Source organism: Corvus hawaiiensis, chromosome 21, assembly GCF_020740725.1.
Source record: "Corvus hawaiiensis isolate bCorHaw1 chromosome 21, bCorHaw1.pri.cur, whole genome shotgun sequence".
Lineage (NCBI taxonomy): Eukaryota > Metazoa > Chordata > Aves > Passeriformes > Corvidae > Corvus > Corvus hawaiiensis.
In genome coordinates this window covers 3,560,916-3,574,128 of record NC_063233.1, presented here as the reverse complement: position 1 = coordinate 3,574,128, position 13,213 = coordinate 3,560,916, and the positions used below count along the sequence as shown (strand labels likewise).

The 13,213-nt window shown below is 54.3% G+C and overlaps 1 protein-coding gene across 8 annotated transcripts in view; it reads right to left on the bottom strand.

Annotated features, from left to right (window-relative positions):
• The window catches only part of VAV2 (vav guanine nucleotide exchange factor 2), a 125,364-nt gene extending 116,267 nt beyond the window's left edge, over positions 1-9,097 (bottom strand). For 4 of the 8 annotated variants that reach the window (XM_048325276.1, XM_048325277.1, XM_048325278.1 and 1 more), the window contains exon 1: positions 8,431-9,097. In XM_048325276.1, coding sequence (XP_048181233.1) covers positions 8,431-8,634 — 204 coding nt within the window. In that variant the 5' untranslated portion in view covers positions 8,635-9,097. The remainder of the gene's footprint in view (positions 1-8,430) is intronic. The other 4 variants (XM_048325280.1, XM_048325279.1, XM_048325283.1 and 1 more) reach the window with 2 other exon arrangements.
• Between the last annotated feature and the right edge of the window lie 4,116 nt (positions 9,098-13,213).

Sequence of the window (13,213 nt, the reverse complement as noted above, 5' to 3'; positions counted from 1 at the left end):
TGTTTTCCAGGCGCTGAGTGCCCCCGAGTTGCGCGGATTTCACAGCTATTCTGTGTTCACGGCGCTGAACACAAATCACTCCTCCCCTTCGCCGGCCACAAACCTCCTCTGTTCCCTCCTCGGCCCCCTTCAAATACCAGATGTTCCATTTAGCTGTAAACCACTATAAAGCACAACAAAAGATATGAATGCTGTAAAAGGGCCAATTTACTCCCCCCTCTCCATCAGCATTAAGGCATTGAATGCTGGGAGAGAGAAAGAGTAAATTTCCTCTATGGGAACCTTTTAACCTTCCCCATCTCCTCATTTACTAAATCCTGGGGGTTTGGGGGCCAAAGCAAGGCCTCAGTGGGGGCAGGCACAGGGAGCTGCTCATGGAGCACCAAGGGACACCCCAGAGAGGCACGAACCCCTCCCAACCTCCCCACTCCCATCACATCCAAAGGGAGCTGGCAGCATCTCCCTGTGCCAAACCACCTTCATCACCTGGAGCACGGTCTGGGAGAGGGCACTGCACAAGATGGGAGATGCTTCCCAGGTCCAGCAAGCCCGGAAAATCCAATCCTGAGAAGCCAAGAGGGCAACAGAGTGAATAAAATCTGATTTACTGGTGGGTCTGTACCACGGGCAACACCACGGAGTCCATTGACTGCAGAGTTCACCAGACCCACGAGGAGCAAGTCAAGATGTGAGTCAGGCTGGTGGCTTTCCAAGGAGGCAAAGGAGGATCTTCCAGCTGAATCCTGGCTGTCCAGACAGGGCAGGCCCATGGGTTACAAAACAGGAATAGATTCCACATCACCTCCTCCAAGCAACGGGTGTTGGGCAGAAGAGGGATGAGGGGCAGGCACATCCTTTGTCCTGTGACAGGAAGGGCTGGCATCAGGGTGAAACAACTGCTTGGGGAACTTCAGAAAAGGGATCCAAAAACTGTCCAAGGAAGATCCAAAGAGGTGTCCAAAAACTTGTTCTGCAGGACTTGTGAGACAAGGCTGGGAAATCTGATTGCTCTGCAGCGACCTCCCTGAGGATAACTGATTTTTGTTCAGTCTCCACAGACCAGTAAATTGATCCATCAACACCTGAATTTTTACAATTCCTTCTACTTTTGGCAGAGCACAAACACCCTCTGACACAGGAGGAGGGGACTGAGTCCAAACACCCATCAGAGCTGTAAACCCTAAAAAACCCCTTCAGGTTAGGGCACCTTGGCTAAACCTTACTGTTAACATAGACTGGACTCCAGGGCTGGGCTAGGCCAGAATGGGATCGCAGTCAAACACTCCCAGAAGCACAAAATCCCCATGTATTTGGAATTAGCAGCTCATAGCCACAGGGCTCAGCAGCTGCAAAGTCACAAACCCCAGGTCTGAGACACCTGGAGAGCAGCAGGGATTTGTTCTATACAAAGTTCTGTACCCTGTTGGCAGCCTCCACCTGCCCCAAACAGAGCCCAGCCCCGCCTGACCATCCCCCAGACACCTGGGAGGCTCCAGAGGGTGGAGGGCAGGGAATGCTTGACCAGAGTTGTATCATGGGGTGAAGCACAGCCCTGAGCTGCAACCAAGGAAAACACAAAGCAGGGAGGAAAAGTCGCTTTTATTAGGAACAGACCTTTCTGCAGGGGAGATACAAAAGTAATTTCATCAACGCCGAGTTTGAAGTTGTCAAAGGCAGACTTGGACGAAATTACCCTGAGAAGGAAGGTCCTTCCCCTCCTGTAAAAGGAGCATCGAGGTTCAGAATCAGCAGGGCACATGGCAGGGCTGGCAGGTGAACCTGGGGGGCCGCTCGTGGGTAACACAGGAGTCACCCTGTGCCCAAATTCCAGCCCTGGAGCTCATCCTGACAGGAGAGCTGAGGGTGACACTGCAGGCTGGCAGCAGGGACAGTGCCTGTGGCCAGCACTCACCAAGGAGCCCCAGGGGTGTCAGGATGCTGCAGGGACAGCTGGGCAGACAGATGGACTCAGCATTAACAGGACGGGGTCACTCTGATGGGCACTGAGCAAGCCTTGGGGTGGGAGCAGAGCTCTGGGAAGCTGGAGGAGCAGACACAAGATCGTTTTAGGATCACTGGATGTCCAAAGGAAAAAGCTGATGTTGAGAGTGGTGTGAGGAAATAATTTTTTTTTTTTTAGAAAGCTGCTGCACAGCTCAAAGAAGGTGGATCCATGCTTTAAAAATCAAGGAGAATCTTCAGCTCCCAGAGGCGTGGCCAAGCTCACTGCATTTGCCAAGCTCACTGCATTTGCCAAGCTCATTGCATTTGCCAAGCTCCACCATCCCTCCATCACCCCAACACAGGCACCTCATAGCCCTGCACCCAACTCATTCACACTGCACCCTAAATCAATGGCATCCTGATCTCCCAGCCCAGCTCCGCCCCAAAAAGGCCCGGTCCAGGCTGCTGGGGTTTTTGGGATGAGCACATTCGATCCGTTTCTCAATACAGCTTGAGGGGCGTCAAATGGAGAAGGGAAACAGCTCAAACACTGGGAAAAGGCTTTGTCTCTTTAAGAAACGACAAAGAAACGGATCAAAAATTTGCCCTCGGGTCAGTCTGAAGCAACATTTCTGTCCCTGCCAAAAATCAGGTCCCTTCTGGGTCCAGAGGAGCTGAAGAAAAAGTCTGGGGCTCCCACACCCACAAGTGGGGGGTGGTGGTGGTGGGTCCTATCCCACCAGGCTGAGGTGGGGATGCTCAACCCTCCCTCACAACCCACCCCACATTCCCTAATTCCCTGATTCCTCACCCAACAGCCCCCTCAGACCCAGCCACAGCAGCTGGGCATCGCCAGGGCCACTGCCACAAATCCTCCTGTTCCTGCCTGCAGGGACCCAGCACCGAGGCACCCCCTGCTCCTGGCGGGGTACCCGGATCACCACCGAGCAGCAAGGACCAGCCAAGCATTTTTTACAGCTCATCAACAGGCTGCTGGGACAGGAGGCAGCTTCCAAGCCCGGTCCCAGCTTGAAAACCCACCAAATCGCCTTTTTTTTTGTTTGTTTGTTTGCTTTGGCCTTGTGCTTTTAAAGGCATCTTTTCATTCAAGAGCCCAGTTGCTGGTAGGTGTTTAATGCAGGTATTTAACTCTCATCAATCATTCAAGGGGTGAGGGGGGAAAAAAAAAAACCCCAACGTTTTCACTGCTTTTCATGCTGCTTGGCACAGCCCACAGCATCCATCCAACACTTTCCACCTTCTCCTGCCCCACCAGAATACTTATGAGCCTTCAGCTGCACGTTCAGTTGGATCCTGCACCCTCAGACAGCCACAAAAAGGGTCCAACCTCTGGCTAACACAAGGTTTTAGGGTTCTGCTTGACATGCAGGAGGCACCCAGTGGGGCTGGGCAGGAAGAGTGGGAGCAGCTCCTGTTTTGCAAGGAGCTCCCGAGCCTGGCTGAGCACACAGAGCACCTTTTTTCCCTTTGTGAGGCTCAGCACATCCAAACGGGAAGTCAGTGAGACACAGTAAACAGGGATATGTAATGAGGCCATTTTTTTACAGCCCTTTTTTTTGGAACAGAACTCAGTTTCAAGAAGCAGAGAGTAAATAAAAAGCTGGAGGACCTGAGCAGGGTAAAATCAGAGTGGCTACGCAGACCTTGCTCAAAGAACCCAGGCAGCTCCGATGACACTGAATTAAATTTAACTACTATCGTGACACGTGGAAGCAATTACAAGCACTGGAGCTATAAAGCCTTCAAGTGGCACATTAAAAACCCCAAAGCCTTGTGAATAATTACCTGCACCAAACACTCCAGCGTGCCCTCATCTCCCCCACACCTGGGGGAGGCCCCAAACCACCTGCTCCCAGCTGTCACAGCACCTACATCACCAATAAACAGGGTTTTGATAGCAAATGAGTGCCACCTTCGAGGAAAAACAACAGGCACGGAGCCACCTGACAGCTCAGCCAGGCGTGGGGCGGTGCAGCCATCAATCCTGGCAGTCAGTTGTCTGCGTGGCGCCTTGGTAAGAGCAAAGCAGAGCAGTGGGCAGCCCAGCCATCGCTCCAATGACATTTGCTGCGTCTCATCAGCCTCCAGAGCCCCAGCCGAACCTCCAGGCACTGCAGAGCAGGGTGGATTCCCTCTGGAGAGATGTGGAGATGCTTCAAAATGAGAAGCCTTAACGAGCTGCCCATTGCTGCTGACTTGGAGTCTGTGCACACGCAGACACTTAAAAGCTGTGGCTGCTTCACTTCCAGAATGCAGCGGGTTCTGGAGCAGGGAAAATATAAAGATGTTTAGCAGTGTCCAGATCAGCCTTAGAGGAGGGCTGGAAACAATGTGGTATCCATGGGAGTCTTGATGTTCAATCACATCTCAACAGCTTTGTGTAGGCACCACTTTCCACCTCTCAATACACCGAGGAACATTGAGATTGCAGCAGGTGCCCAGACAACCAGGACAGGGCAATGGGGCAGGATTTGGAGGGTTATTGCTTCTTTCTCCCCTTGAATTAACCCATTTTCCTTCAGCTGCAGAGATTGGGAGCAGAAATGCCCTTCACAGCATCCCCACGAGGCTGAGCTCAGACACCAGGGGACTGAACCACCAGAGGAAGGACAGGGACCTGGAACTCTGCAAGGAGCTCCCAGATCCTCCAGTTTTCCTGGATAATTCCTGATCAACCCCACCCACTTGCAAAGGCGTCTGGAAGGATTAATTTTATCTAAGACAAACGCCAAAAAAAAAAAGAAAGGAAAAGGAAAACCTCACAGAACACACACCACCAAACATCAACCTCGCCCAAACATGCAGGTGTTTTGTTGCACGTATTTTTTATGCTGAAACACATGTGGAGAGTCATTTAATTTGTATTTGACCAGAGACTTAACAAAATTAAGATTCAAACCTAATTACTGATGAAAATGCAAAGCTCAAAGATCTCCATCTCCCTCACCAGAGCAGCTGTACCACAAAATGACAGAGGACTGGAATTAGGAAGGGGAATGGGGAGAGGAGTGAGGTTCTGGGGCATGGGGGGGGGGGGGGGACAGGGAATGCAAACCAGAGGGCTCCTACCTCTGTTCCCACGTGCAAATTCAAATGTCCTTTGCATCACACTCTCCCAGCTGGCTGGAAAATCACCCTGAATGACACCCCCAAAAATCCAACCACAACAACACAATAATGATCAATAACCACTGAGGGCAATCGCCTTCATGCCACTTCCCAACTCTCCAGAAACAGCCCCAACAGCAAAAGCAACGAGCAGAACTGAAGTTTTACTCCAGGCTCATTGAAACTGGCCTCACATCCACGCACTCTCAGAAGAGAGCTGGAGTTCAAGATTGTTTTTCCTGTTTATTTTGTTGGCCACTCTGGAAGTTCAGTAGCTTTGGGTCATCCCATCCTCCCAGGCACCACCAAACACCAGATTTGGGTCTCTGGAACTGAACGTGAAAACGAAGCAAACGTCAGACTGCAACCTAACGGGGTGATTTGCCTCGTTTATTTAATTAAGCATCACGTATTAAACTACTGCTGTGTGGCCAGTCTGGCCTCTCTACTGAACAAGCACAGGGAGGTTTTATGAGGCTGGGGAAGCTTTTAGGAGGACAGGGACACCAGTTCATCTTTCCACAGCAGGAGCACCAGTCCCTGCAGCCTCCCTGCGCTGCCAGCGCTCCCACCTCGCCTCGCAGCACACCTCCAACAGCTGCAAGGAAGAACAAATCAGCATGGAAAGGGATTCAAAAAATAACACACCAGTGTCTGGATCTTAAAGCTCTTCTCTGCAGAGATGTGATTTCACCTCTGGCCTTTGAAACGCTGCTCACCTTGGGCAAAAATGTGTTTATTAAAATTACACACCTGCACAGCCCCACTTAATTCGGCAGGAAAGGTGGATGACAGAGTGTTACTGGGTGTTTCAAGTCTAGCACAAGTGTCTTGTCCCCTGGCACTTCACCTGATTAATAACAAAATAAGCTCTGCAGTGAGGCAGACAGCTGGTTAGCCAGTCCAGCCAGCCAGGCAAAATGTGCATTTATCATCAAAAACAACCTCTGAAGTTCCTCGGCGTGCTCTGTCTTGCACATCCCTACCCCGTGTCTGAGCACATCACAGCTGGGTGACAGAGATGGATTCCTGCATTATCCCTCTGAAATCCGGCCTGGAGACACAGAACTGCTCACCCAGAGCCACAGCAGGGCTGGGGCATCCCAGGGGTGTTTGTCCCCTCTGTGGCTGGGCTCAGCCCCTTCCTCCCCTCTCACCTCACCTGGCTGCCTGTGCAGCAGAAGGTGCCTTTAACCACCATGGGAAGAAGCCAGATTCCCAAATCTAGGAATTGCCAGAGAAGCACCAAACACATCACGTATAAAGGCTCACTCCAGAGTGGTCTGGGTCCCATCCTGGCTGAGGACAAGCATCAGCTGAGCCTCATCAGAGCATCCACTCCCACACCAGGTGATGCTCTGCACGTCCTTCGGGCTCAGCCTTGTGCTGGTCCCCTCTAATGACCTGGTTTTCAGACAGAGAGCCACCAAACCCATCCCAATCAGTCCCCTCACACATCTCCTAAAGCTGTGAAAGCAGCTGGGTGGTGAAAGCAGAAAGCAGTTTTATTAAAGACAGCAGGGCTGTAAACTCTCCCCTCCAACCAGCAACACCTGCCTCGGCAAGGGCAGCAAGAGCCTCCTCTCCAAAACACCCCTGGGATCCTCTCTGATCACAGGTGCCACAGAACCAGAGCTGAGGTTGGAAAAGCCCTCTAAGATCGAGTCCAACTGATAACCCAGCACTGCCAAATCTGCCTCTAAACCACATCCCCAAGTGCCACATCTTTAAACCCATTCTCAACTCCCCACAGGGCAAATACCCCACCAAAATTAGCTTGGTAGGATTGCAGTATTTCCTTACCAAAAAAAAAAAAAAAAAATCAACCAACCCCAAAACACAGTGTGCCATTCTCAGCACGTTCTAGGAAAGCTCCAGCCCTCCCCGTGCACAGCTCCTGCACGGCAGTTTATATTTGGAAACATCAGCGGAAAACAGTTTGATCAGTTCATAGCCTGGAAAGCCAAGAGGAAATCTCGCAGCATTGTTCCACCCTGGGCAGAGGCATCAGGACGTGTTGTTATTTACTCTGGGCCAGCACTCGGCCTGGTTTCACCACGGGGCTGGGGATTCCCATTCCGGTGTTTTGTAGGGTCAAGGACATCCTCACAGCAAAGCGCCCTTTGCTCCCCAAAGAGGGGCTCCACGTTTGGGAGCTCCTGGCTGTCCTCAACCACAGCAGCCACCCCAGCACACCTGGTTGTGCCTCGCTGGGTGACAAACAGCTCGAAAAAGCCATTGTCCTGGAACGAAACTTCGGTGGAAAAAGGGAAAGGGACTTGCTGGATGAGCAGCATGCTCGCACAGCACAGGAACAGAGCTCACGTGGGCACTGGAGGTTATTTATCTCTGAAGGCTTCAGCGAAGTTAAACAGAGAAAAGTTTCCCTTCAGTTCCACCACTAGAACCTGTTGTTGTTCAAAAATAAAAGCCCACACTCTAAAGCGAGCTTGTCAACACAGGGGCTGCCGGCGGGCAGGGCACAAACCCCATTTAGCTTGTTTCTAATCGATTTCACTTCCCGATTCCCATGCAAATACCTGCAGCTCAGCTTGCAAAAACATCAGCAGCGCATTTAGACCCAAAACAACCTGAGCTGATTTTACTTCTTTTTTTTTTTTTTTTTCCGTTTGTCTAAGCCTCCTTCCACCAAACCAACCAGAAACTGGAAACACTTCCAAGGACGGAGTCCTTTTAAAGTACCCAAAGGGGAGAGCCACGATGAGAGCAGGGCACAGGACAGGGCAGGGGGGCCGGGGTGCAATTGGGGTCCCTGAGCCGAGCCCCCCATCACCCCCCGCCCCAGAGCAGCTGCGGGGATGCAGCACCAGGGCTCGGGCACGGCTTCGCTCCCTGCCCAGCCGGGCTTGGGGCAGGCTCGCAGAGCATCAGAGTTCGGGTGTTTTCATAAATTTATTCATTTATTTTGCTTTGAGTCTTGCCAGCCAAAGTTTTGTCCCGGCGCCCGCTCCTCCCGCACATCTCAGACGAACCAGCGCCTCCATAAAACCCCCGAACAATCCCATCTCCTGCTCTCAGCCCTGTTATTTGCTTTTGTTTCGCCATGACTGTAAACACAAGGGGGATGTTTCCCTCCTTCCTGGGGTGTTCTCTCCCCGCCCCGGAGCTTTTCCCGTGCGGCCGCGGCTCCCCCGGCGCTGGACCGGCGAGAAACCGGGGGATCAAGCCTGGGAGGGGCTGCCGGGCATCCGGGGGGGGGCTGAAACAGAGGGTGTCCCACTCATCTCATCCCCTCATCCCACCAAGTTTTGCGAGAGCAACAGCCGCATCCAGGCACGGGCGTGCTCCTGGGGGTTCCCCACGCAGCCACCCCTCCATCCATCGCTGCCCTCCTACCTGGGACATCTGCGGCCTGAAGTTGATGTCCTTGAGGTCGATGGAGCCGGGGGAGAGGTTGTGGAGCAGCTGGCACAGCAGCACCCCGTCCCGCAGCGCCTGCGCCAGGTCGAAGACCACCGCCGATGGCCAGACCACCCGGTGGTTCGGGGGCAAAACTTTGCAGTCGATGAGCCAGCGGCCGCACTGCCGCCACTCCTCCATGGCCGCGCTCTGCTCGCTCGCCCGGCCTTCCTCTTCCTCCTCCTCCTCCTCCTGCCGGCGCTCAGGGGCCGCGGGCAGCTGCCCGAGGGGCCGCTCTGCTCGGCGGCTCCGCGCTACCGCCCCGCTCCATCGCCGCCCGCCGCCCCCGAGAGCATCGCTCCGCGCCGGGGCTCCGAGCAGGAGGAGGAGGAGGAAGAGGAGGAGGAGGAGGAAGGAGGGCGGCGCGGAGTTTTCCGGCGGAGGGCTGCCCCTGCCCCCGCTGCGGCCCCACCGCCTCGGCCGGGGTTAGGCGCGCCGCATCCTCCGGGAACAAAGCGGCGGACGGACGGACAGACAGACAGGCGGACACCGGGTACGGCGAGGCCACCCCCGCGCAACTCCGTCGCCCTACCCCGCGGGAACGTGTACCGCCGAGGGACCCCACCTGCGCGGCCGAGCCGGGGAGCCGCCGTGGGTGCGAGTTTTCTCCCCGCCCCGGGCAGCGGGAGCAGCCCCCGGCCCGCCCCCGGTCCGCCCCGCCGCCCCTTTGTCTGCGGGAGCCCGGGGGCGGGGGGTGCTTCGTGATGCCTTGGCTCGGAGCCCGCTTCCCCCCCCCCCCCCCCCCCCCCTTTATATTTTTCCTTTCCCCCTCCCCATTTTTATTTTTCCTCCTTTTTTTTTTTTTCCTTCCTTTTCCCCCCTCCCTTGTCGTATCCCTCCCGCCGCTGCCGCTCCTCTCCCTGTTCCGGTAAAGCCGTCCGGAGCCCCGGTGCTGCTTCGCTGTCCCCGCTGGCAGAGCTTCCCCCGCACTTTGTGGGGTCCCCCCGCCCCAGGGCTCCCCCTGGCCCCGCTGCCCCCGGCCCCAGCCCTGCGGGCAGCAGCAGGAGCGGTGCCGGGGCTCCTCCGCCTCCCCCCACACACACAGACCCCGCTTTGTCTGACCGCTCGCTGCCACTCGTCATCCCGTGTTTGGGTTGCAAATACTGCAGGGGAGATGTTTAACCCAAACAAGCGATCGCGTTCCTTGACTTTCAAACGGGAGGACAACTCCTATAATTAATTACCAGTGTATTTATTAAAAACCTCAACTCTCACGCATTAACTCCTTGGCAGCAAACTCTTGAAAAATCTCTAATTTTCACCGGTGGCTTCCATCCAAATCAGCGCGGCTTAGAACAGCCTCTTTTCAAATCTGTTCTGAGTTTTCTTCCGAGATCCTCTCCCCAGAGTTTGCCGATTAATTTCCAGCCCGCCTTTCCAGATAGCCAAAACCGGAAGCCGGGACTGGGACGAAGGGAAGCTATTAACCTGGATGTCAAACAAATGCAACACTAATCTCTTCCAAATGGAGCCGAGCGGAGATAAAGGAGAAGGAGCAACTCTACAGCCATGAGCCTTCATTTTCAATCTAGGAAGGAGGATCTCTCCGAAGAACAGAAAATAATTGTTTAATACTCCAAGGAAGTTTGGGGGGTTTTTTTTAAAGAAGAAATGCTTTCATGCCGAGGTGCTGGCTGTCCACAGCTCAGCCCGGCTGTGCCCCTGGGCCAGGGCAGGGTACGAACAGTGCGATCCAAGAGGGAGCAGCATCCACACGCTCCTGTCTCACCATCAGAGCTACGCCCTGCCCCGGGTGAATCCAGATCTCAGCCCACACTCCCCATACCCCGAGGAGGTGCTTTCTCAGAGTGATTTTCTCGATCTTTTAGTTCTTCACGAAGCGTTTCTGCCCTCCAACAGCACCCATAGGCAGGAATCACGAGGCTACTGAAAGTGGTGGAGTCGTGCCAGGGATAATTTTGGTTGACTCAGTACCAGCCTGCCGTGTGAGGTCAGGTCTGTAGGTAGACGACAACAGAGGAGTTTATTATATGTGCATAATTAAAGCTGCGAGCCACAGCCTGGCTTTTTTACTGAGTAATAAAAAGCGTTCTTGGCCCCTGGACACTTGGGAACAATCCCTGCAGCTGCAGAGCCAGGCTCTGCGTGGGAGGTGTTGGAGCAAGTACGCTCCTCGCCTACCTCTGCAGCAACCCAAAGGGCTGATGGCAGAGGTATTTCTGAGAGCAGGAAAAATCAAAACAACCAAAACCTGTGCAGCCAGGCTCGGGAAGAGCTTGACTCCAGCACACGCTGGTGAGCTGTGAGCTCCAGATTGTACAAACTGTCCTGCAAGAGGATGGAGGGGTGTGGAGAGGACCCAGATGCTGTTTTCAGGATGGACCTAAAGCTAAAAGGGACCTTGAATACATTAAAGAGGTTGGATTTTGTGCTGGAGCTGGTGCTCCCCTCTCCTGCCTCTTGGCACTGCTGGGAATGGCACCCAGGGAATGACGGGCACCCAGGGAATGACGGGCACCCAGGGAATGACAGCCAGCCAGGGAATGACAGGGAATGACAGCCGGGCAGGGCAGAGGCTGACACCACCCTCTGCTGGGGACCCAGCGTGGAGCTTCTCTCCGCTCGCAGACTTTGCTCCGTGTGCTTTTGTTTGAGTTCCTTGCAGGAGAGGAGCCCGAGAGGTGGCTGGATGCACCGAGAAGATGCTGCCAGAGGGAACATTGTGCTTTTTCAGCCCCAAATGTCTCAGGGTGTACAGACGAGGAGCCTGGCAGGCAGCGGGTCCCAATGCAGAGGGGGTGTGAGGGGGACCTGGCTGGTGAAGTGGTGGCAGTTTGGGAACGTAACAGAGCAGGCTGGAGACATCCCAGTCCAGCGTGGAATAGGGAAAACTAGTGGAAGGAGGGGAGGAGGGAAAGAGAGAATGAAGGAAGGTGAGAAGGAAGAAAATTAAATGCACTAACATGTGTGAGGACACCATACCTTACACATCAACCCAAACATACCTGGGACGTGGCCACGTTTCCCAGTAATGTGCATTTTCTGCAATGCTTGGTGTCACTCCTGGGAGAAGAGCTGACTCCCCGCGTGCACAGAAGCAGCCACGGGGCAGCCCCTCTGAAAATATCCCTTAAACAGCAGAGCCACACCGCCAGGAAATCCTCTTTTCCCAGCCAGCCAGTGTCTGTGGATTGCCATTGCCACCTTCTGGATTAGTCCAAGCGTGCACCAGCCTGTCCCGGAGCCGTGCTGGCTGCCAGGGGACACAGACGTGTCTCCAGCCGGAGCCAGGGTCCCCAGAGCAGGAGCCGGCCCGGCTGCTGGCACGGCAGCTGTCACACAGCCTACGTGCCATTTGCAACACACCCTTAGATTTTGTGATCTCCTTTCACCAACTATTTTAGGAAAGCTGTGCGAGCCCCAGCTCGGCAAACCCGCTGCTCGATTATCAGCGAGGGGGAAATCACAGGGCCACCAAAGTGTTCAGCTACAGGGTACAGACAAGAATCCTGTGTCTGGCTCATCACACACCTGCTCCACCTGCCCCCTGCCACACTCCCTGCAATTATCCTCCTGCTAAGGGCCTGCAGTGCTGCCAGCACAGCTCGTGTCCCTGCCCTTCCCGCAGGAGCCACCTCCTGGAGCTGCCCACGGAGGTGACTGCCTGTCACCATGGGAAGGAGCAGGAAAATTAACCTGGCACAGCTCAGTGCAAGGCAGAAGGGATGAACTGGATTCTCCTCTTGTGCTGGAGCAACGGGAGCGTTCAGCCACGGGTGCTCTTTGTTTAGCCTGAGAGTACAACTCCACTGGAAAAGGACTCTGACCCCAGGCACTTCCCTGGGCGTTTCTCTGTGGAACAGCCTCATTTTGGGATGCCCCAGCTGTGCTGAATACCAGCAACCACCAGTTAACAGCTCCCAATGCCATCACTGCGCTGCTGGGACACCCTCACTGATTAAGGATCCGCCACCGGGCTCCATCCCAACCGGTTTCCCATCAAAATCAGACAGACACAGCGTTCACAGCCCCAGGAACTGGGCAAGGGGAAAAGCGCCCAGCCCCTCACTGCAGCCATGGCACAGCAGAGGAACGGCCTGAGGCAGCTCAGGGAGAGCAAAGCAGAGATTTCCTCGGAGGAAGGAGGAGAGGAGCAAACCATTGACTGAGTAGCACCTGGATTTCACCTGATCCATTCCACTGCTGCTGCCTCCATGGTTTATTTGGGAAGGGTCCTGTTGGCAGGTAACTCAGGGACTCACAGCGAAGGGTCGAGTGGAGGGGTCAGAGCAGTTGGAGCTCGGCAGGTTCCAACCCTTCTCCTTGCCCCACCTCGGCAGTGCACCCACCCCCTTCCCAACTTCTGTTACTTTGGTGATAACAGAGCCAGTAATTTTACAGAGAATACCAAGACAACCTTAAAAAAACCCTAAATCTTGTCCACTGAAGGATTTTGCACTTTGTTCCATGACTGGGTCAGGGCTGGCTTCTCTGCACTAGCAGGAAGCAGATTAAGCAGCAGTCAGGATATTTCTGACAATAAACAGTTTAATAGTGTGGTCATTCCTCTTTTTTTTTCCCTTTTTTTGCTCCCCTCTTCTTTGCGTTTGGCCTAAATCTCCTGGGAACAGGGAATTGCAGCATGCCTTCCCTCTGACGAAGTAAACCACAGCCTCTTGTTTGTGTCCGTGAGGGCCGAGCGGAACAACGGGAGCAGCGCCTGGGGCAGCTCTGCTCGGATAAGTGCATCGGGTCCTTC